This window comes from Eleutherodactylus coqui, chromosome 4, assembly GCF_035609145.1.
Source record: "Eleutherodactylus coqui strain aEleCoq1 chromosome 4, aEleCoq1.hap1, whole genome shotgun sequence".
NCBI classification, from domain to species: Eukaryota; Metazoa; Chordata; class Amphibia; order Anura; family Eleutherodactylidae; genus Eleutherodactylus; species Eleutherodactylus coqui.
Genome location: NC_089840.1, coordinates 190716080 through 190741596, shown reverse-complemented (window position 1 = coordinate 190741596; position 25517 = coordinate 190716080). Strand labels below are relative to the sequence as shown.

The 25517-nt window shown below is 43.9% G+C and overlaps 1 protein-coding gene across 3 annotated transcripts in view; it reads right to left on the bottom strand.

The window, feature by feature from the left end:
* Positions 1-9238, bottom strand: part of UNC5B (unc-5 netrin receptor B) — a 207393-nt gene extending 198155 nt beyond the window's left edge. For all 3 annotated transcript variants that reach the window (XM_066600478.1, XM_066600479.1, XM_066600480.1), the window contains exon 1: positions 8947-9238. In XM_066600478.1, the coding sequence (XP_066456575.1) occupies positions 8947-9034 (88 nt within the window). In that variant the 5' untranslated portion in view covers positions 9035-9238. The remainder of the gene's footprint in view (positions 1-8946) is intronic.
* Positions 9239-25517: the final 16279 nt, after the last annotated feature.

Sequence of the window (25517 nt, the reverse complement as noted above, 5' to 3'; positions counted from 1 at the left end):
ATACCATTTGTTCGACTTGCGAACAAAACGGACTTGCGAACGGGCTCCCGGAACGGAACCTGTTCGCAAGTCAGGGACCACCTGTACACTCTTTGTCAAAAAGAAAAGTCAAGCTCCTAGAAGAAGTTGTCATTTGGCTGTAAAACTCGGCATGCAGTTCCATCTCAGGCAGATATGTAAATGATGAGAGTTGTGGTGTGATTAGATGAAGGGTCTTGTCACCGGAGACCCTAAAAGTGATTCCCCCCTTGGCCTATAAAAGGCTCTTGGGGGCTCCTTGTGTGTAGTAACCTCTTCTTCTGCTTGTGTAGAGCTTGTTGACCACTAGACGCCTCTACAACGCAGGGATGTTGGAAGCAATGTTGGAAGAAAAGAAGCTGGATGGTCGTATCGACAAGTTGTCAGGCGCCCGGGCCGTTGTGACCAGACTGTTAGGAGGTGTTGGGATCAGTGGTTGTGTGAGGGCACCAAACAAAACAACCAGGCTCAGGACACTCAACAGGTCACCAGTAGGGAGGATGGTCCAATTGTCCAACAAGCACGAGCAGCTCCAACTGTTGCATTGTCTGCCATCCAAAGACAGGTAGAGCCATTGTTACACCCGTGTCTGTCTGAACCATTTCCAGGTGCTTGGCTGAAGGACATTTGGTCTCACAGCGTCCATTACATATACTGCCTTTGAACCCACTATCCCCTCCATTTGCAGTGGTGTCGTTAATGACGAAACTAGACTGCTACAGAGTTGAACTGGGTTCTCTTCAGCAATAAACCCAGGTTTAGTTTGGGCACTGATAACATAGGGGTGAGCGCCTCAATCCTGCCTTTGTTGTGAAGAGGCACACTGCCTTCACTACTGGTCTGGGGTGTGGAGGCATCACAGATGACAGTCGGTCACCCCTTATTAGTGGTATGAGGGACAATGACATCTCAGCGATATGTTCAGGACATCCTGCAGCCACATGCGTTCCTCTCATGGCGGCTTACAAGGGGCATTTTCCAGCAGGACAATTAAGGCGGGGGGGGGGGGGTAACAGGAATGTCCCCACAACATTGTCACACTTCTACAGCTTGCCTGGTCGCCAGCTTTATCACTAATAGATCTGGGAGCATCTGGGATGACAGCTTCAATGGCCTACGTGTTGGTATGATCCAGAGGCTCAGTTATAGCGATATGAGGCCGGATACTATAGGGAAAATGTATGCCTTTATTCCTGTCCACCTCACATCTTGCATCCAAGCTAGAGGTACAACAGGGTACTAGAGCCTCCATGCCCACCTGTATCACATCTTGTATCCAAGCTAGAGGTGGTACACCAGGGTACTAGAGCATCCATGCCCCCCATATCACATCTTGTATCCAAGCTAGAGGTGGCCCAACAGGGTACTTGAGCCTCCATGCCCCCACGTATCACATCTTGTATCGAAGCTATTGGCGGCCCAACAGGATATTAGGGCCTCCATGACCGCCTGTATCACATTTTGTATCCAAGCTGGAGGCAGCCCAACAGGGTGCTACAGCCTCCAGGCCTGCCATATCACATCTTGTATCCAAGCTAGAGGCGGCCCAACAGGCTACTAGAGCCTCCTTACCCACCCGTATCACATCTTGCATCCAAGATAAAGGCAGCACAACAGGGTACTACAGCCTCCAGGCCCGCCCATATCACATCTTGTATCCAAGCTAGATGTGGTACAACAAGGTACTAGAGCCTCCCTTCAAGGGGTGAGTTTTCCACTATAAATTCTCTATTGGCTCTGATATTGAAATCACTTCCCTATATCAACGTTACAAATAATGAGAAAGTTTCATTCAATTCTGACAACTTCTCGGGGAGGGGAATGTTACTGACGAGTGTAAAACCTACGAATGTGCCATAACCTCTAAGGGAATAACTTCTTTCAGAACCATCAAACTTCCCCTCCAGTGGGAATACAACCATACAGCGGTCATGTGACATTACTTCCATGGATAATGACCTGAAAACTAGATTGAATCCCAGCAGAGCAAAAGAAAACCTAACGTTAGAAAAGCTTTCCCACTTATCTAACAGATACAAACCTATTTTCTGTTAAAATTCTTACCCCCTGTGTAAGGCCAAGTTCACATCTGCATTTGGAGGGCTGCAGAGCAGATTCCACTGTTTTCCATTGCATGCAGAGCTTCTTTTTTTGTTAAAATGGTGGAACCCAAGGGGCCTTGGGGACAGAATAATGCCGCAGGGCGCCACCAAATCTGCAACTGCGGAATTCCATACCAAAATCCAAAAGGTCTAACTGCGGATTTTGATGCAGAATTGCAATCAGGTTTTAAGCCATTTTCAACTCTACTGTAGCCTGTGGATTCTGATGCGGAATTTACCCCAATTTGCAGTGCGTCGTGCTGTATATGGCATAATGTGGGAAAACCATGTTTTTGCTAAAGCCAGCAACATCCCTACTTCTTCATGAGCAGGACCACCAAAATAAAAACCCAAGACCCAGTTCTAAGAGCCATCAATGTACAGAATTGTAAGACCAGATCCATCAAAGCCCCCAGGCTACAAAGAATTATTTCTTTCCACTATTACTCAGTGACGAGGCGATGGGAACAAACTTATTACCTTGCTCAGTGGTGCTCATGTTCAATGTGTGACAACCATCTCTAACAACTCAAGTAGACAGTCCCTCGTGTTCGAGAGATTTCAATCATGGCCACATCCATTTGTCACTGCTACTCTCCGGGAAACAAAACATTGCAGCACCTGTCCCTTGTCAATGCTAATCAACCTTACGCAATACAGACTCAGTGCTAGGATGTCACCTACCTCTTTTAAGGTATCTTTAAGGTGAATAAGGGCCCAACAACCGTTTCAACAACCATTGTGCCTTACTTTTATAAGTTTAGAGAACGGAGGAGGAGCGGGCTGGAGATCTCTTCCGCCGGATGTCTCCAATCACTGCAAACAGGCAGTTGTCCGAAGAGAGAGCAGCTCTTGTTTACACTGAGCAAGAAGAAGTCACTCATTAGTCGTTCAGTTTCAGCTTATTGAAACAGAACAACTAGCGACTACTGAGCAACTTCTCGCTCAGTGTCCTGTTGGGGCCATGTGTACACAGACCGACAATTGCTCATAATTAGAGATGAGCGAGCACCAAAATGCTCGTTATTCGAGTCGAGCTTTTCGTAAAATTCGAGAGCTCTACTCAAGTAACAAACCCCATTGACTTCAATGGGAGACTCGAACATTTTTGTATGAGACCCGCCAGTTGCCGAGAGTGTGTGTGTCTGTCTTGTCTGTCTCTCTGACACGTCGGGGAGGGGCCAAAACTGGGTTGAACACAGTGTGATGCTCGCTCGAGTAGTGAGCACCATCGAGTATGCTAATACTCGAATGAGCATCAAGCTCGGAAGAGTACGTTCGCTCAACTCTACTCATAATCACTCATTTGAGCGATTATCCGGGTGACTATCAGCCCGTGTAAAGGTACCTTTAAGCTGTATTCACACGAGCATAAGTGCATTTTTGATATGTTCGTTGCGTTTTTGCATGCATTTTGGTGTATTGTACTGTACCTCTTGCATGGTCAAGTTGTGTGCAATTGCACATATAAAAAAAATGCACATCAGCTATTAAAATGGCCAATTAGTTTAATGAGTTTAAGATGTGTTCTTTCCCTGCGGTCCCTTTTGTACAGCCAAAATGGAAAAATACGCACTTGTGCAGGAACTCATTGAAATCAACAGATTCTATTCTCTGCGTATTGTGCATGCAAAGTCTCCATGCACAAATGCACACACAAATACGGTCATGTGAATTCATGTTAGACCTCTGAATGGTGAACCAGCCTTGACAATCAGAGCGTGTTTGTGTCCTGCGTGCAAAGTACAGGTAAACAGGCCGACACGCGAGCAAAAAAAGCCTCGTTCATTGCGCAGAGGCTGTGCAATTGCGCATACGTCCGTGTAAAGCCAGCCTTACCTACAGTTTTTGCACGTGTAATACTTAGTAGCAAAACCCTATAGACTTTGAATATGCCGCTCAAACCAGCCTCAAAAAATACGCGTGCAAAAAAAAATAAAAAATCTGGGCATGCACTATCTAGGCGCGTATATAGACTTGCATACATGTCAAAATAGCGTATGAGGATTGGTGGCACCCAGCATGTACATATGTCATAACGTACTGGCTGTGTGCTCACGTGCGCAGCACTCAGGCAAACACATATTTTGTGAATGGCGGCCTAACCCACATCCCTAGAGCGGCCTAACCCACATGCAACTTCTTAAAAAGGGAGTGCAAACTAATAGCAACTAAAGATTAAGAGGAACAATAGAGGTAAAGTTCAATGTGGTGAGCGCACAGCCGCTTAAATAGGAGCTCGTTAATGACCCCTAATAAACGATGCTAGCACTGTAGGCGAATCAGCACGCAATGACCTTTACATTACGGTTTTCTTTACCATTAAAACCTCCATATAAACATTTTTCCATTAGGACTCTAAACTATTTGGCTGTTCAAAGGGCAAAGTAGGAGAACGCCGAGAAGCACTTATTACTTGGAACCATTATCTATCATTATTGCGGGGACCACGCAGGGCTGGAACTCCCCAGACCGCGCTAAAGCACACGCGAGCACGCTTTCTGGGCTTTTCAGAGATTTGCATTGCTGGAACTTGTAGAAATTTCCATCAGCTTATGGAAATGCTGTAAGATTACCGGAGCAGAAGCCCAACACGTTCCGGAGCCACATAGTAACTGTCCGCATGCCGGAGCTTCACGTGGGACACTTTTCTGATTTGCATTTTATGCAAAGAGCTAATTTTGCATTCACAAAGTAGACTTTGTTCCAGTTTTCCAGCAGCAGAGATTGTAAAAACTGGCGTCAAGTACATTGACATGCAAACTACTTAGTAGGTAAAGAGGGATGCAAATGATAGTGTCCTCCAGTGGATGGGATAGAGCCTCTCCAACTACATGGGGACTATTGCAATGCTCCCATATCCCAATCATATAGCGTTCCTTATAGTATCCATAAGGCCTAAAGCAATGGAGGATCTCGCTGCAGCCTGGACCGGTTTTATTAGGCCACTCTCACACAAGCGTATGTAAAAACGCAGCGTTTTACTGCGTTTTTTGCACATTAACAAGGCAAGCAAGCTGATGAGTTCACAACTCCCGCCCTCTCAGTGGCTATTAACGTGTATTGCGCATTTTCTGCATTTTTCATGCATCCCATTAATTTCAATGGGCAATTAACACCACTCTCACACAAGCATTGTTTTATTGTACTATACAGTACTAGGGCCCGGATTTGCATTGCAGATTCCGCGATCGCTGTCCACATGGCCTGAAGTAGAATGCAGGCATTGGAAGGCATATACGTTCATTTTTTCGTTCACACTCACGGATAAGAATTGCGTATTCCACAAGCGGAAGAAAAATCACAGCAATCTCTATTTTGCCGCAGAATCCACGCGGACGGTCTCCATTGAGGTCAACGGAGGCCGTCCTACTGGCAGCCCATACACAATTAACATTGCGTATGGGCTGCAGGTAGCCTAGTCATCACTAAGCAACAGTGCAGGATATATGAACGGAAAATAAATAAAAAAATCTTCTGCGCATGATCACCAGCAAGCCGCCGCAGTCATTCACAATACAGCAATAGCAGGTATGCAGTGTCGCCGGCCAGCCTCACAGCTGGAATCTGCTGCAGGCCTTCCAGAATCCGCTCTGGCCGTATGAGTTCAGCCTTAAGCTCCATGTATTTCAATGGGGCCGCTCACATTAGCGTTTTTCCCCCACATATTTCATGCACGCAAAAATTGCACGTAGCATGTTCTATTTTCAGTGCGTATTTCATGTACTAAATCCCCTATTGAAATGAATGGGGTGTGTGAAAAACGCAGTAAATACGCAATTGCACGCATTATACTGCATTGTACTACGCTTCTCATGCGGGGCACTGTGCCATCGGGAGAGGAAAAAAAAAGCTGTGACATCAGCTTGCTTGCCTGTGTTGTTACTGTGCAAAAAACACATGCATACGCACCCAAAAAACGCAGCTCTGCGGGCAATAAAACGCTGCGAGAAACACAACTTTTTTTACATACACTAGTGTAGGAGTGGCCTTAGTGCGTAAAATACGCACTGAAACGCCAAATATATAACATGCTCCGTGCGATTTTGCAAGGCACAAAAACGCTAGTGCGAGAGGCCCCATTGAATGCTTGTGTGAGCGTGGCAGAACGCATCTACAGGCATGGCAGTGCCAATCTGATAAACGTCACCATTTGCAGCACTTTCTGAATGGCTTGTCTGCCTACAATGTGAGACTAAAGAAATAGTCAAAGCACTATTTATTAGCTATAGCAGAGCTGAAATTGTTGGCACTGTAAAATCACAATGTGTTGGACATCTGCGCTTCCCGTAGCCTAAAAAGTGACCAAGTATACTTTAGTAAGCCGAAACGTCACGCCAAATTCACTTAAATATCAAATTTAGTCTCTACGTGTGCTGTCGCCGCCCTTTTATGGGCACTTAGAAAAGTGATGTAGTTGAGATGGACCAAGCCCACTGGTGAAGAGCAATGAAGGGACATTAAAGGTGCTTTCATAAGGCACGGAAAATTCTGCAACAGCCTTACCGCATCAAAATCCGCAGTTAGTCGTGCAGATTTTGGTGTGGAATTCCAGGATGGCATTCTGCAACAATGTTGCAAATTAATCCTTCCCATGTAAAAGGCTCCTTATCAGTGTTGCCTTGACACAACATTGTTGCAACAATGTTGCAGAATATTCCATTCTGCGTGTAAGCACCCTTATCAGAGTGCTGCCTTGACACAACCACAGCTTAATGAGTAACGACAACCTCAGCTCTGCTACATCTGTACACCATTCTTCACTCTACTGTTTAAAGAACAGAAGATGATAAAAAACTGAAAAGAGACTCCGCATCGAGCCAGCACTTGTAGTATGTAACCAAGCATCACGTAGAGTGCCAGTGTAGATATGTCATAACAATACCCCATGGGCAAAGGGACACATGCGGAGCCTCGGGGATAGCCAGGCCTGACGTCCCCCGGCATAACCACAGTGGGATCTCGATTATCTCTTCCTTCCACATGAGCAGGCAGTACATAGCACTGCAGGAACCAGCAATGTGAAGGGCAAACGACATAATTAGTTCAATTACTGTTTTCCCACCACATAGCAACTTTATTCATCCAGACGTACAAAATGCAGCCTAATTAGAATCTCCGCGGAAAAGAGTTTGTAAATCAAGGAAAAACCGAAACACGGGCACAAGTACTAGAAATCAGCACCCTTCACCACAAGCCTAAGGGACCTTTTCACACGTGCAGAAAACGCACCGAAAAACGCAGAATACATTCGCAGCGGCAGATTAAAGCTGCGTCTTTAGGTGCAGCCTGCTGAAATATTCTGCACGTGTGCAAGGTCCCCAATGTCCCTACATGCCAGGTCTAAGGGACTGCAGACAAGAGTCCATCCAGAATTACAGGGTATAACAGGGCTATAGAAATAAAGGGTAACAAACCAAAATAGAACATTTAACCCTTGTGTTGCATGCACTTCTGAGGCCCCTAATGATGCGCTGCATCTTCGCTGGCATTATCTATCACAAGGACTGCTAATCCCTAACTAAACAAACACTATAAATCAGCAGAATGCAAAACTTTTTTTTCCCCCTTGGCCCATTAATGGCGCAGAATAGGGCATTCTTCTTGGCTAAGTACACAACTCTTAAGCTCCATTCTCTCCATAGTAGATTCATGAAGAGAAGACACAATAGAAAACAAACTGTCTTCCGAGACGTTGGATGGTGAATGATCGCTTATTATGTGGCGTTTGTCTTCTATGTCGAGCTGAATAAAAGACTGCGCAGCGGAGCGTCCATTATCCGAAGGTCAGGTGAGCTGGTTGTATGGATAATAGAAGTAGCCACAATGTATCTGTGTACAGATGTTACACCGTATATCACTGTGTGATACATTGCTTATGCATTAGGGTAAAGCTAAAAAGGATTACCTGCAGTCCTATGTAAAACCAAAAGACAGCACAGGACAAAGTTAGCACTGCTGCATCTGACAAACTCAGCTCTGCATATATATATATATATATATATATATATATATATATAAATAAATAAATAAAGGAAATCCAAAAGATACTCCAGACGTGCCGCAGGTAGATCCTGCAATCCACAACATCTAGTCCCAATATAAGAGCTCATTCACATGTGGTTTGCGTATTTGGTCCGTGAAAACGTACTGTGAGTATTTTAACACGTATGCATTTTTTTACGCACATGTTGCACGTACATTTACTGCATTTTTTACGGTTTAAAGGGAAAAAAAGATGTACACGGTCTCCTAGCAACATGTGTAAAAAACGCAATGAATACGCATGCATGTGTTTTTTTTTCTTTTTTACACTCTGATTAGCTTACATGGGTGATTTGGGGACCAAAGTAGAAAATCCTTCAATTTTTGTCATGTGTGTGAAAAAACGCTCATTAGAATACACCAAAGCAAAGCAGTGAAAAAAGCGCACTTAATACAGACCAGAAATGCGCCATGTGAATGATCCCTAACATAAAGGACGCAGACACTTCAGAGATTCTGCTAGTTTAGCTGTAAAGTACTTTTTTTTTGGGGGGGGGGGGGGGCGAGCTAAGTTACCAAAGTTGGCCTCAGATCTGGCGATTCCTTTCGTTATACGATTAGTGATGGAATTGTCTTGAACACCAGAATTAGTTGAACTCCATTAACCCTTGCAATCCTTAGTAAAATTAAAAAAGAGGGTCCCTTTTTGTTGTTTTGCATTGATCGGTCATCAAGTTGCTAAAGGTCTGATCGCATCGCAGGAGATTCTGTTAACCCCTTCCACAGCATAGTAAAGGCCACAACAAGGATCGTGCTCGACAAACAGCCCCATCACCATTACCTGCCAAGGATGAGCCAAAGTTGGCGCTGAGCAGCAGTGCCAGCAGGAGAGCCGCTGGAGGAGCGCTGGGGATCCGGGCTGAAGTCATCGCTCCTCGGCGTCCTCACCCCTCCCCGGCTGCCAGGGCTTCGGGCAGCGATGCCAACGGGTGCAGTCCGCTACTTTGTGTACAAATCCACTTGCAAGTAGTTTCCAGGCGCCGGGACAGTCAGTCAGCGTCCGGGAGAGGCGCAGCGGCACCCGGGCATGTGCGCATCCTCCCCCTGCCACTGCCACAATGCCAAGGTGTCCCGCGAGCAGCAACTCTAGCAACAGGGACCCTGCAGGGGGGAAAGCGACGGCCGGCTAGAGGACCTCTGTCATACCCCGCCCATGTGACAGGCTCGTGTGGGAGGAGCCATAGGGAGTTCGCTGGAAAGTCTTGTCTCCCCGGGTTGCTCTGAGCTGCAGCAGCCCAGAAGAGACATTATGGAGCTGGACAATAAGATTCTTGGTTGCCTGAGCTTCTTACCAGCAGCAGCTGCAGAGATCTACACTGCAGGCTGGAGGAGCAGCAGCCCAGGTGAGCCGCAGCTGGGTGCAATGCTCTGCGGGGACCGGGGCTCTAGGATGCAATGCTCTACAGAACTGGGACTCTGCCTATACTGCTATGCAATGCTGTGTATGAGCTGGGTGCACTGGGGTGGGATGCTCTGTATGGACTGAGGCTCTGCTTGTACAGTTATGCAATGCTCTGCATGGATTGGTGGACTGGGTGGAATGCTCTGTATGGACCGAGGCTCTGCTTGTACAGTTATGCAATGCTCTGCATGGATTGGGGGACTCTGGGTGGAATGCTCTTCATGGATTGGTGGACTGGGTGAAATGCTCTGTATGGACCGAGGCTCTGCTTGTACAGCTATGCAATGCTCTGCATGGATTGGGGGACTCTGGGTGGAATGCTCTACATGGATTGGGGGACTCTGGGCGGAATGCTCTTCATGGATTGGGGGACTGGGTGGAATGCTCTGTATGGACTGAGGCTCTGCATGGATTGGGGGACTGGGTGGAATGCTCTGTATGGACTGAGGCTCTGCATGGATTGGGGGACTGGGTGGGATGCTCTGTATGGACTGAGGCTCTGCATGAATTGGGGGACTCTGGGCAGAATGCTATTCATGGATTGGGGGACTGGGTGGTATGCTCTGTCTGGACTGAGGCTCTGTGTGTACAGTTATGCAATACTCTGCATGGATTGGGGGACTGGGTGGAATGCTCTGTATGGACTGAGGCTCTGCATGGATTGGGGGACTCTGGGTGGGATGTTCTTTATGGACTGAGCCTCTGCTTGTACAGTTATGCAATGCTCTGCATTGATTTTCGGACTCTGGGTGGAATGCTCTGTATGGACTGAGGCTCTGCTTGTACAGTTATGCAATGCTCTGCATTGATTTTCGGACTCTGGATGGAATGCTCTGTATGGACTGAGGCTCTGCTTGTACAGTTATGCAATGCTCTGCATAGATTGGGGGACTCTGGGTGGAATGCTCTGTATGGACTGAGGCTCTGCTTGTACAGTTATGCAATGCTGTGTATGGACTGGGGATGTGAGTGCACTAGGGTGCAATGCACTGCATGGACAAGTGCTTAGAATGTACTGTGAAGCAATGTTCTGCATGGACTGAGGGCTTTTGGTGCACAAGAAATGCAGTACTTTATGACCTGAGGGCATTGTGATGCAATGCTCTGCATGAACTGAGACTCTGTTTGTACTAGCATGCAATGTTGTATATGAGCTGGGTGTACTGGGATGGAATGGACTGGGGCTTTAAATGCACTTGGGAGTAATGCTCTGCATGTACTGGGTGCATTAGAATGCAATGCTCTGTATGGACTGGTGCTTTGAATGCACTGTGAAGCAATGTTCTGCATGGACTGAGGTATTTGAGTGAACAAGAGATGCAATACTCTGTATGGCCTGGGGGCCCCAGGTGCATTGGGATGCTATGCTCTGCATGGACTGGGAGCTCTGAGATGCAATGCTTTGCGAGGACTGAGGCTCTGTTTGTACTACTTTGTAATGCTGTGTGTGTGAACTGGGATGGAATGCTCTGCATGGACTAGAGTGCATTAGGATGCAATACTCTGCATACACTGAGGCTCTGCTTCTACTGTACTCTTATGCAATGCTCTGTATGAACTGGGTTCACTGGGATAGAATGCTCTGTATGGACTGGGGCTGTGACTGCACTGGGAAGCAAAGTTATTCATGGGCTGAGGGCTCTGGGTGCACAAGAAATGCAATACTCTCTATGGCCTAGGTGTCCTGGGTGCATCGGGATGCAATGCTCTGCATGGACTGAGGCTCTTTGTGCACTGATACACAATGCTGTATATGCTCTGGATGCAATGGATTGGAGGTTATGACGTAACTAGAATGTAATACTCTCAAATAAGGGCTCAGGGTGCCATAGGATGCAATGTTCTGCATGGTCTGGAGCCTCATGGTGTACTGGGATGTAACAGTCACTTAAACTGGGGACCATGGATACATTGAGATGTAGTCAATACTCTGCATGGCCTAAGGGCAAACTTGGATGTAATGCTTTGTATGGACAGGTGGATTGGGGTAAACTGGGATATAATGTTCTGCATGGACTTGGGGCGCTGCGTAAACTGGGATGTAATGCTCTGCATGGACTGGGGGGAAAAGTCCGTATTAGAAATTGGTGCGTTGTGGATTTAAAATCCGCCCAGTACGTGAACTTGGACAAGTCTGCAGCATGTGGATGGGATTTCTCAGTCAATGTTACTGCTGCTGTAATACTGTACAGTAGGGTGGCTTTACAGGAGACCGCTATTGTTCAGCTAGTCGCTGCAGTCAGTTGTTAGGGTCTGTAAGGCTGTTGTTCTAGACTGTTTGTGTTCTTTTACACAGAACAGTTGTTGGCAGTCACTGAAGTGCACAGCTCCAGGAAAAGTTTATTGACTATTGACAAAGTTTATTGTTTGTTGAAAAACAAAGTGTCTGTTTACACCAGACCATAATCAACCTGCGACTATTTATAGGTGAGCTGAAACTGACTAGTGAACGACTGAGACCGATCGGCCTGCTGGTGGCCTTGTTTACACGGAGCAACTTTCGCTTACATTTGCTTGATACAGTGATTATTTGGACGATAGTTGTTCCATGTAAAGTCACCCTTTCCAGATTGTATAGACAAGAGACCAGCTGCCTCAAGAGGGCCTAATATGATGGGTAAAGGGGTATTCGGGGACTTTTTCATTTTGATAACCGTCAGATTCAGCACAGAAGCACTGACCATAGCGTAGTGGCCTGAGTTAGTATTGCAGGCGCAACGCCTATTGAATCCTGTGGGGGCTGCTCTGCAATACCCACACAGGCTGCTGCACTATGGTCAGTGCTTTCTGCCTCACAGTGGCCCCCAGAAATTTGCTGATCTGTGATGATCCCAGCGGCAATCATCAATAGAAAAGGAATCCTCCTTTAAAGGGGTTTTCTAGGACTTAAAAAAAAAACAAAAAACATTTTCACAGGCTCAGAAATTTGTAAAATAAAGAAAAAACACATATTTACCAGCTCCCCCATCAGCGCTGGCGCTCTAATGCCTGGCACTCAGAACCTAGAAGAAGCTTACTGGCAGCTATGTGCCATTCATGGTGCTCAGCCAATCACAGGCTTCAGTATTATGGAAGAATCAACACTGAAACCTGTAATTGGCAGGGTGGTCACGCATTCACATAAATGGAACAAGACCGAGTCCCGAAAAAGCTTTTAAGAGGTTTTACGGAATTTTGCTATTGATGGCCTATCTGTAAGATAGCCATCAATATCAGCCTGTGTGTGTGGAGGGGGTTGACTTCTGATTCCCCCACTAAGCAGCTGATTTAAGGGCCAGAAGTGCTCCAGCAAGTTCTGGATTCTCGTCATTGTTTACCAGTCATAGTGCTGTACATGTTGTAATGGATGTTACCGGTATTGCAGTTTTCTTTTGCAGCGGGTGCTGGTAGTTAAGACCTCCACAGAAACAGAGATGTCAACCTGGGGGAGCCTTTCGCAGGGCGATACTGGAGCAGAAGGTAGCGGTAAAATGTGTGTGGCCTTTCCAGAGGGTGTGGCTTATATAAAAGGGCAGGTTATATATAGATGTATATACATATATTAGACTCCATATATATCAGAATTTCAGACTCCCTAAATATATTCAGACCCCTTCTATTAATATGAGACCTTGTAAATATCTTCAGAACTCAGATTCCCCAATATTCATATCAGACTCCTAACTTAAAGTGGTTTTCCAGGCAGCGCCCACTATTAGTGCCGGGAGACACCGGGACCAGAGCGGAAGCCACTGCTCCGACGCCCGTATAGTGGCTGGCGCTCGTAACTGCAGGGGCAGATCTCATCAAAATCAATGGGACTCCAGACTGCAATTACAGGTGCCGGCTACTACACGGGGGTTAGAGTAGTGGCTTTGGACCCAGTGCAACAGTGCCCAGCTGAAGAAGAGAGGGGAACTAGGAGAGTAAGTACACAGGGCACCACTTTTTGGATTATGTCAATAAATAAAAGCCGATTTATTTTTTTTATTGTCTTTTTTTTTTTTTTTTTTGCTGCACCTGCACCCTATTTTTTAAGGTCCTTCCCCAAAAACAGGGTGAAGACTATATATCACTAAATGAGGGAGCCTGAAAGTGAGGTGGCTCCCCGTAAAACCGGGTAAGTTGACATGTCTGTGGAATTTATACTCCTAGCCCATCTTCAGGATAGGTGATCGGTAGTGAAGTCCTGGACTTATTCTAGTGATACAGTATCCTGTTTGTATCTGATCACTGTTTGTTACCTTGTTTTGTTAAACATTTAGTCATTGTAACAATTAGGAATAATACAGGACGAAAAACATCCATGAAAATAAGGGCAATGGTGGAAAAAAGAGGGAAAGGTAGGAATTGACTACATTAGTAGAAACAATGTGTTCATGTAAAAATTATTTGACCGTCCATTTATTTTTATCCCCTTTTTTCTTTTCACCTAATATAAGTTTTTCTGAATAAGAAAGAGTTTGAATTGGAAAGTGATGGGCTGTTAGCATAATGACTACATTTTACTGGGCAGTTAATGCTTGTGTAATAGCTTTAACTACAGGGCTGCACCAACGCTTGCAGGTTCAGCCTAGCAATTGTTGGGAAAATGTGAGCGCCAGTGGCAGTCACCAGCACTCATGTAATAATTGCCTGAGGGCTTATTCACACCAGCGATTCACGCATCACAGTGCTGTCCATATTTATAACAAAAAGTCAATGGGTATACCCCCCCCCCCCAAAAAAAAAATAAAGCACACATGGAGGACAGCATTGTGCACTGCGTTTTTCAACTGATCATTCCTAAACAATTCTGTAAAAAAATTAGGCATGCTTTAGTTTTTTTTTTTTTTGTTTGCACATGAAAAAGAGAAACGGATAACACAGAGATGTAAAAAACGAAAAATGCACAACATACGGATGTCATACGATCACATGCATCCATTAAAATAGGTCTATTTTTCATGCACCGAAATTGGACACGCTGGTGAATAAGGCCTTAGACTAGGGCTACACAGTGATTTTTACTGCAAAAGAGGTTACACAACCACAACATCGCATTCAACTTGCGACTCCATTGAGTTCAGTGGCCGTGGGATGTCACAGTGTTATACCGCTCATTCGACCTCTGTTGCAGCCAAAGTCGCTGTGTAGCCATAACCTTAAAGGGATAATCCAGAAAGATTTAGTGCTCCCCTATCCTGAGTCCCCTAACTGGCTGATCAATGGGGTTCCTGTATTCCCCTGAGAGACTGGTAAAACAGATGGAGCGGCAGCATACATGATTGTCTACCCCTCTATTCATTTAATTGGGAGTGCCAATGATAGCTGAGTTCAGGTGCGCAGGTATTTCCGATTTTTCAGTTTATTTCAACGAGAGCATTGGAGATTGCAGAGTAATTGAACTTGGAATTTTTTGGCGTTCCGATTGAAATGAACAGAGCAGTGGCCAAGCATATGCACTGCCGTTCCGTTTGTTTTGCCAGTCTCCCAGGAAGATACAGAGACCCTATTATGGCAACCAGTGAGGGTCCCAGCAGTTGAGCCCTCACTGATCAACTAGTTATCCGCTATAACTTTATCTTACCAGATTACCCCTTAAAGTAGCATCAAATCTGTTCAACCTCTTGTTAGCTTTTCTCCTTCTACAGTCAGGATAAAAAAGGACAGTTTGGCCTTCCTGTCATCCCAACTGTGATATGAACAAGAACAAGACTACATCGGGAACAAGGACATGCCTGCTGTGCTGTGGACCTCCAGTGACGAAGACAGTCTGTACCAAGTCATCTGTACCGAAGCGTAGTGTGCCGCAGTGAGACCTCCGGATCCATGCCGGGATGGGTTTGTCCCTCACTCTGTCCTTCAGCCCACTCTTCTCTCCTCTGTTCAACCGTACAAAAAAAGGGTTAATAAGTGCGGAATTGGAAATGGCAGAATCCTGATGGTAGTTCCGCATCAAAATCTGCAGTTAGCCGCGTGGGGCAGATCACTACAGCGTCACAAAAAGTGCAAGTGCTGCTGCAATATCCAACGTGGGATTTATTCTTTTGGCAGTAGCTTTTCAGGTGAAGTGTTTCCGATTAACTCTTTTTTTTAAGTGTTCTTCATTATTTATTATATATTTGTCCAATCTATCGGTCATACCCTTCCACCTTTACGAATTAGGATAAACAAACATCGGAGCAAAAGAAACGTTTTTCATTATTTACCTATTAAATAATTATATAGGTCGATCTATTCCAGAGTGCTTTAAAGTCTTCCAAATTATGTATTCGGTACATACATCTAAATATATTCATTTATTTACATGCACCCAACAAGTATATATTTGTTACTTATTACTTTTTTTAATCAATATAATATCAAATAATATAAATGTCTGCTTTTATACACTGTGAAAAAAATTGTGGTATTTATGTATATGTTGTGTAATAAATATTATAAATTTTTTATTTATTTATTTTTTAATTTATAAACCTCTTTTTAAATACATCTCATAGTATTTTTCATAAAGCAACAAACGACCACCTGTCTGTGAGTTACATGTGATGTCACTGGCAGGTGATCAGGGGCGGAGCTCAGAGCCCTGGTGACTGATCACTTGACTGTGAAATCATCACAGGTCCTGTAAGCACACGGCTGCTGTCCAATTCTGTTGGTTTAGGACCTGTGAGCATCTCCATCCCTTTCACTACATTACATTAGTAAGTGACGCATTGCGACACCAGAAACACTGGTGCTAGTATTTAAATAACAAGCGCTGCGGAATAAGTTGGCGCTATACAAATAAAGATTATTATTATAACAAGAATATGTTTTTATTGTGACTTGTACATTTATTTGCAGTTCGAGGTTTAGGTATTATATATTTATCAAAGGGGTCATTCACACGGGCGTAAGCACATTTTGGTCGAGTTCATATGCTACGAATTTACACAGCTGAAAATCACTTACGCTGATGTATTTCACCCGCTGCAGCATGGTTTTGTGTGCTCAAATTCATTGTGCTTGTGTGCTTGCAAAAGAGAATACAATCAGGCCCATGGATGTGCTGCGCAAATACACAGTTAATGCGCAGGTTTCCTGCATTATCACTGTATATATGTGCCATTCACTTCAATAGCCTATTGGGGTGTGTAATATGCACTAAAATAGTGCATACTGCATTTTTTTTCACACATTGTTTGAAAAAATACACTCATTTGAACAAACCTATTTAAATAGGTGGGTTCTATTCACTGTGTATTACATGTACAAAAATTGCTTATGTAATCAGCGGCGCAAATATGCCCGTGTGAATGAGCCTTTATAATTTTATTTTTGGAAGGAAGGTGTTTTTGATATCTATTACTAAATCAAACTACTAACGGCAACCTGTCTGTCCGTGCGTGACTTACATGCTCCGCCCCTGATCACATGATGGCGACATAATCACAGGTCCTGTATGCACACGGCTGCTGTACGACTAGGTGTTCATTAGTATTTCATAGCAACTGAGGTCGCAGGGTGTGTTTGTAGTCCCCCTGTAATTTGCACAAGGATGCAGGACCTTTGATGACATCACCATCATGTGATAGGGATGAAGCATGTAACTCCTTCACTGGCGATGAAAAACGTTTGATGTCACCGTCATGTGATCAGGGGTGGAGCATGTAAGTCATTCACTCGGGATGAGCGTCACCGTCATGTGATCAGGGGCGGAACATGACGATGACATCACAGGTCCTTCATCTCCAGTGCTGTGCTGCTTCTGATCTATGTTGTATGGCATGAACAATGTATGAAGCAGTGCTGTGTGTGTGTGTGTGACGTGCATGTAGTAGAGCTGTGTGGTGCATTGCACTACCAGAAACACTGGTACTATAATTTCCTAATAATTACTAGTTGTCTTATATTGTTGAGTTAGTTGCTTCCACTCGTGATCTGCGGAGTTCTGATCAGCTGTCAAAGTTAACCTTACCAAGAGGTGTTAGCAAGACATCAGAGTACCTGACGCGCAGCACTATAAAGCTGTTCTAAGTGGGTCTTTGACATGACTGTTTGCTTTATTGATAAAGGGGCCCCAGTACCTAGAAAACTATTAGCAGAGTCCAAATAAAGTGTTTTTTTGAGAGTTGGCTGAACCGACCGATTCCAGGAGTCTCTGCGCAGGATGTCTTTGCGGTAGTCAACTGTTTCACAGCTCAGGGTTCCCTGTGTTACTCAAAGCTCTGCTCAGGTAGGAAACCCCTTTCCATCCTAACTTTTGCTAGTTACGTTCTAGAGGTAGAGATGCCATCCTCTGACTGGAAAGGTGATAAATGTGTTTAGGGGGAAAGCAATATGCCAGCATTTACAGAGAGGTAAGGTGGGTTGCTGTCAGGGGTTCTATTGTACAGAATGGGTCATACTGGGTATGTTACAGGACTGGAAACAGTTTACTGTAGTTTTAGCTTTTCTGAGTAATTCAAACAGTTTGTGATTTCTCTACAGGTTCATGCAGGTTAATGTTCAGGGATCAGAAAATTTTGCCAGTATCGGGAATGTCATCCATTCTTAAAGGGGTGCTGTCACCAAGTTCATTTCGTTTGACTCAGAGCTGAGGTCCGATTCGCGGAGGTGGGCCACACAAGCGTCTCCCTGACTGCAGCTTGTAGCATGACCGCTCTCGCCCTATATTAAAAGGGAGAAAGCTGTCAGTCTGCATGATGTTGGTGAGGAGAAGCTGGCATGGTCCAGCTCTGTAACTCGGAGCTCAGCCTGAGTCACACTTCAATAACCGGGTGACAACATCCCTTTAAGATCTATCATATGATTTGTAAGGATGGTTAAGCATGTCAGATGAATATAAAGAGCACCAACTTAGAAACATAGAAAATTGTCAGCTGAAAAATACCACATGGCCGATCTAGCCCGCCCTCCTATTATTTCCTTCTTATTTCTCTCTTAATACATATATATGCTTATCCCTGGCATGCTTACATTCACTTATTATCAATTTTCCAATAATCTCTGCTGGAAGTTTGTTCCAAGAATCTACAACTCTTCCAATAAAATATTTCCTGCTGTTGCTTCTGATTCCCTAAACTGATCTCAGATTGTCCCCCTTTTCTAGTATATAGTTTCCTAATAATACATTCCCTCCTGAACATTACTTATACCTTTACCATATTTAAAAGTTTCAATCATGTTCCTCCCTCTCCCTTCTCTCCTCCAGGGTATACAAATTAAGTCTTTCCTGATAAGTTTTGTTCTTCCACCATTTTTGTAGCCGGACTTGTACTATTTTATCAATGTCTTCCTATAGGTGAGGTCTCCAGAACTGAACACAGTATTCCAGATGTAATCTCACCAGAGTTCTATACAGTGGGATCACAATCCCTCTCTTTCTACTGGTACTACCTCCTAGCTATGAACAGAGCATCCTACCTGCTTTCTTTGTAGCCTGATCACACTGTGCACGCACTGTCAGAAATCAGAACCTCTAATAATCCTTCTCTTCTGAAGTCCTGATAACACAGAAAACCATGATATGATACTCAGTCTGAGGACATGCCATCTCAAATCGCTATCCATGTGCAACAACATATGTATGGGTTATGGCTTAGCTTTCAGTTCCTAGGCATTGTTACAAGGCTTGTATAAAGAGTCTAACATTGACTTCTAATAGGTGGTGCTGCAGAGGTATTGTTTCATCTCCCTAATTTGCATATTACCAATAGGAACATGATTGGCCTTAAAAGTCTCCTCACATTCTAGGTGCTCTCCCTTAAGAGAAAAGATAACATTCCCGACCAACATAATCCCATTCACTTGTTTGAAAGGTTGACCAAATCCTTTGTTTCAGTTGTCATTGAAGTCCACCAAACATCAAGTTTTTGAACCTCAGCTCTTTAACCAGAACTTTTTCATCTTTTCTCTTGCGAAGTTGTTTAATGTCTATTATACCTTTTCTTTAGGTGATGAATTGGTGACCCATGATCTTCTGGTGGATTGTTTCCTGCATTATAGAGGGTAGAGCTCGGAGATCGGTCCTGTATATTGTATATACAGTAATTACACTATCTGCTTATACTCGTATATTCTATTATTTGAAAATGTTACTTGAAATAAACGAAATTTATCTTTCAATTTGTGGTAGTTTTTGGTACCTCCAATGATACGTGACAAGATTGAGATGTAGCGCCGAGCAGCAGATGGGCTATAAATCTGAGCATTCTAATCTAAATATAAGTAAAAGAAGAGAATTTAGGGTGCTTCCACATCTGGGCTGGGGATTCTGTTCGGAGTAAGGAAAGGGGAATCCCGAAGGGCTGATCGGTTCCGAGATGGAACCAAACAGCATCGGGTGGACCCAATTGACTATGATGGAATCCGACCAGCTGCCCGGCTTTTGGACGGAAGAAAAAGCATTGCATGCAGTACTATTTCTTCCTGTGTTTTGAGCCGGATCTGTGACAGAACCTCCATGTGTGCAACAGGCAGTGAATAGAACCCATTGTTTTTAATGGGTTTATGTACATAAGCATATCATTTGAACAAACAAATGCAGGGCATGGACTATTTTCCTGTGCATTTGCGCATGCAAAATAGCACATACTTAATAATTAACTTAGTTGCTCATTTAAATAAATAGATGTATGGTTGCACATATTTTTGAGCAAAGTAAGGTAAAACACGTACATGTGCTTGCAAACACACCACGCCCATTGCACAAATGCGTGTGTAAATGCGCTTATGCCCATGTGACACCGGCCTTAAAGTGACCCTCCAGAGCAGTACAAACTAAGATAGCCACACCGTTTCTCTGACTACCTGATGCACACTGGCCAATCAAAGCAAAGAAGTGATGCGGCCATCGTTGTTCGTCCAGAACTGGAGAATCACTTTATTTATGGCTCTGACAACTAATAGCAAAGAGACAGCTTTACTTTACTATGCTATCTTTCACATTCATAGTTATGAAGTGTGGCAGATGCTGGCAACTCCTATGTGTACTATACTGCAGGGACAGGAAGGGAAAAGCTACCCTTCATGGGAAGAACGAGAGAACACCTAGTAAGAGGTGGGTGGAGCAGGCGTGTAATAGCTGGGGGGACAGATCAAACTGTGGAGGGAGTGGGTGGAGAGGTGATCATTCAAAGAGGTAACAATGCAGAATTGGGGAAATGAAATCCTCAAAGAGAAAGAAATTAAACTTCTAGCTGGAAAAAAGTGACAGTAATATTGCCGAAGGGCGTGGAGCAAGCTAATGCCACAAACGGCATAGATAAATTCTCAGGGCGGCAATGAGGAGATGATATGGTTAGTGGAAGTATATATTTCTCAGAATTGTCAGAGGCTCTATGGGCTGTGTGGTCCACATTGTCAGCATGTGTATATATTTGTTTGTATGTGTTGGGTCCCACTAATCAGACATTGATGGCTTACACTAGCTGTATGTCAGCATGGAATTTTTGTGCAGCATGGTCAAGGAGATTGCCCCTCAAAAGACATTTATCAGTGATCCAGAAGATACGTGATTAGTGTGTGATCACTGGAACCACCATGCTAATGCCAACTGGGTTAATTCTTCTGTATGGAAGTTGTATGGAGAGTCACCCAAATAAACCTGCAGAGAGTGCCCTGTAACATAAATACTCGATTATCAGGCATGAACGCACGCTTACCGATTATTGGCGTGTCTGAATGTGCCACTAATCGCCCAACAAATGAGCAAGCTTTCGTTCGTCGGGGTTACATGTTCTATGTGACACAAAAAAAAAACATGGTCAGCAACAAATTCTTCCATGTAAGGATGTGCTACCGACAGTAATAAAACTATGGGGATGAATTGGTTTGTGTAGAGGCTGGGCAAAAGATCTTGTTGATCGTTGCTCATCTACTGGAACTAATTGCTTAATATACAAGTACCCTACACCTGAGTCTGCATAGAATATCATATTTCTATATAATATAAGCTAACTCCTAGTGAGTAGAACCAGTGAGAAGAACTAGGTCCAGTACACCATTAGATCTAGCATTCTTAAAAGGTACCTGCACTTTGACTTCGGAGTGCTCCTGCTCCTTGGCCATTTCTGTCTCCTTCCGGCAGCTGAATACTGCCCCATATGGTGCTACATGGGACTATCTTCAGCTACCGGAAGGAGACAGAAATGGCCAAAGGAGTAGGAGCACTCCAAAGTCAAAGTGCAGGTACTCTTTAAAAGTTCATCCAATTTGTAAAGGACTACAACATCTCACATTCTTGTATAAAACTGTATGCAGAGGGGCCTGGTCCTTAGCCTATTATATCTAGAACTCTTCTATAGATCCATCTAATTGCTAAAGGACCATGAAATCTCATTATCTTCTTAAACAAAGAGCCCACTAGTATTCAGGGTACCTTTACGCGGTATGACTGTCGACGCTTAAGTGCCCGTCAGTTGTCCTAATGGCTTTCACACTGGAGCGATAGGCATTCAATGAATGAAGGCAGATCGTGCCGGACATTTCTTCTGGCCGCTTACTGTGAACAGCAAGTTCCCTGAAAAATGACTGCCTGTTTATACTGAGGAGAAGTCTCTCACCAGTCGCTTTGCTTCGGTGAGCTGAAACAAAGTGAGTACCAACTGAGTGATTTCTCAGTACCCTGTTGGGTCTTGCTTTTGCACAGAGCAATTATAGCTGGAAATTGCTTAATTAGCATTTTCTCGTCCATTCACACAACCAGGTGCAACGTATTAGCGAAAAAATACGCCGCAGCCCGAAAATCCCTCACGCTGTATAAATTCTTGGAATGACTTCAACTGCCTAAATAGAGGCACCTGTAAGCTTTTCTTTGCGTTGCACGCTGCGAAACTGCCTACTCCTCCCTTTTTTCCAGCTCCCATAGGAGTCTATGGGAGCCGCCAGCATATATCGGTTGAAAGATAGAACTAGACCTATCTTTTCTGGCAGCGTATAATATTGCTCACCAATTTCAGTTGCGTATGTGCTATTTTTTCTTGTGAAACGTCTTTATGCACTGCAAAATTGCCCATGTGGATGAATGCATTGGAATCTAATGCCTGAGATGGTCACGATTTTCGGCGGCGTAAAAACGCGGTTAAATAGTTGTGTAAAACCGCTTGTGTGAATAAAGCCTTAGTGTGCATTCTCATTCCCGACAAATTAGAGAAACACAATTCTCGCACAAATATAATTTTTTGAACTGAGTCATATACACAAGCGATGTTTTCTCTCATCGTGGTGTGGAGAAAAATCACTACATTCTCTATCTCTTTGTGGGTAAAGCACACGTTCTCAAGTGTGATAGAGGACTGGGTTTCTTGGCCCAATATCGCGCTCACCTGTGTATAGGTAGCCTTACTGGTAGTTCTCACACTTACAGCAAAATCAACAATTTCATCAAAACAATGCAGAAGTAACATAGCTACATTTTAAAGAAGCGTCTTACGAAAATTCAGCCTGGAATATCTGACGTCAGAGGAGAAATTGATCAGCGTTCCAAGAACCACGCAATAATACATATACAAGATATATGCTAAAATTAAAGTTTAATGCATGTTACTCGCTATTATTGATCACATCTTTAATCTATAGGGTAAAGAATCTTTGCTAAGTTTTTGCAAATAAAGGCAACTTTGCTGTTTGGTTACAAAAATGTAACAGAATGGACATCTGTATCTGTTAAGAGCTGGAAAAAGAGGAACAATGTCTGGTTTGCAACAAATTATCTTATTAGTTAATGTGACTGCAGAATAAATAAGTCTAAAGAAAAACATCTTATCTTAGTAGTAAAATTAATATGCATGTGTGACGCATCGTTTGTATGGTATGAAGCCATCCATTAATGATATAAACTCATGTTCTGTTATAACAAAGGAGAACCACTTGATCACACTGACTGGGTGATATTGCGCTAACATTGGGGATAAAGGAAAGTTTCATAAACTCTGATTGCTTAAAAAAACAGGTTTTGTATACATCTCAACATAGTAATCAGTTATATGAAACACCTTCGGTAATATAGTGTGATACAGTCTCATATTCAGAACTCTAGTAAAATATTGTCCATTTGTTGCATCCTTCGTCTATATAGTCTCCAAAGAAAGAATTTTGTCATTATTGGTAAACACAACAACCAAATAACATTCAAACCAAAAATAAACAAAAAAACAAATTACAATACGATGTCTTAATATATATATGTCTTAGGGCTTATTTAGACGACGGTATATCGGCTCAGTTTTCACGCCGAGCCGATATACGGTGTCCTTGTCTGCAGGGGGGTTGAGGATGGAAGAGCTAGGAGCAGGAACTGAGCTCCCGCCCCTTCCCTGCCCTTCGCCACTACTTCACTACTTAGCCCCGCCCCCGTCTCGCCCCCTCCTATTGCAAATGATGGAGAAGGGGTGGGAGCTCAGTTCCTGCTCCTGGCTCTTCCATCCTCCTCCCCCTGCAGACAAGGACACCGTATATCGGCTCGGCGTGAAAACCAAGCCGATATACAATCGTCTGAAATAGCCCTAAATCATATATACTTTCATTTTTTTGAATGCAGTTCAAAGACATGATATTACAGCGCCTTAAAGTGGTTTTCCACGTGGCATCGTCCGTCAGTGACAAGCTGCACCAGGGTCGAAATGGAAGCCACTGCTCCAACCCTTGTGTAGTGGCCGGTGGTCATAACTGCTGATGCAGCTCTCATTGAAATTATTGAGACCCAAGCCTGCAGTTACAAGTGCCGGCCACTACACAGAGGGCGGAGCAGCGGCTTCCACTCCGATTCCGGTGTATCCCGGCACTGACGGCCGACGCTGCCTGGAAAACCCATTAATCTCACTGTCAATATTGGCTATTAAAACGCCCTAATCCCAACCGAGGAAAATCCTCATCCACTAAAAGCACAGCAGTTATTGTCCCTTTAATGCCATGTGTGACATTGTCAGCAAGAAAAGCAAACACATTGCTAAGTGCATGACTGGTATTGATTGGTAAATTATACTCATAACTGTCACCGCCATACAGCCTTTTTGGCAGTAATCAATACTTAGTTTATATTGGCGTTCAACTTGCTGCCTCTCCAGCTTTTGTATTTAGTTGTTCTTTCTGTCACCATGTCACTAACAGCTTCTAATTGACTGAGCGGTATCTATATACATTACAGCTGCTGGCACTCAGCTAGAAGTGACTGATCCATCCAGGTCTCAACAATACCGTACTAGTGGCATTTAGCTTGAAAGGGACAGATTTTCCTTAAGGCACTGGAGTGCAATCGCCTCTTTACAAGCTGTGTATTTTAGGGAAAGTAAATGGATGTCTGGAGAAGTAGCGGGGGGCGGCGCGCTCGCGGCTGGGGAAGTGACTGCCGGCTCTTCTCGCCAGGATGTGCGTGTCTGCCACAAATTTACTTGAGATCTACAAATCCCTGATTTGATAAGGCAACAGTCTGAAGTACATTAACCTTTTACAGGCCAATTTTTTTATTTTTTTTTTTACCAAAAGTGGCCGAAATTATTATTATTTTTTTTACAAAAGTGGTAAAATTTAGGCCACTAAAAAAATTGAAGTAATGATCCCATTTGGGAACATTGGCATGTAAAAGGTCATAGTCGTTCCTATCTGGATTCTTTTACTGCTCTACCTAGAAAAGTCTAAATGCTCAGCAGCAAGTACTAGAATAAACACTGATCAGCCAGAACAGTAATACGATAAAACTTTGATGATATCATGACAATGGACCCATATATAAGGCAGCAAGTGACCAATTCTTGCAATTAGGGCTTCTTTAGACAACCGTATTTGTGCATGTTTTGGCACGCGTAAAATATACTTATGCAATGTGCGCAATTCTCATGAGCGTGCTTTGCACACACATTTTGTTTTGGCGTGATGAAATAAGACTTGCTCTATCTTTCTGTTCATTGCACTGCAAAGATGTTTATGGAAGGTGCGGAAATATGTACTCAATATGCGCGCAAATGTGTAATATGCCGCACAATTCAGTGAAAAAAAGACATCTGGTC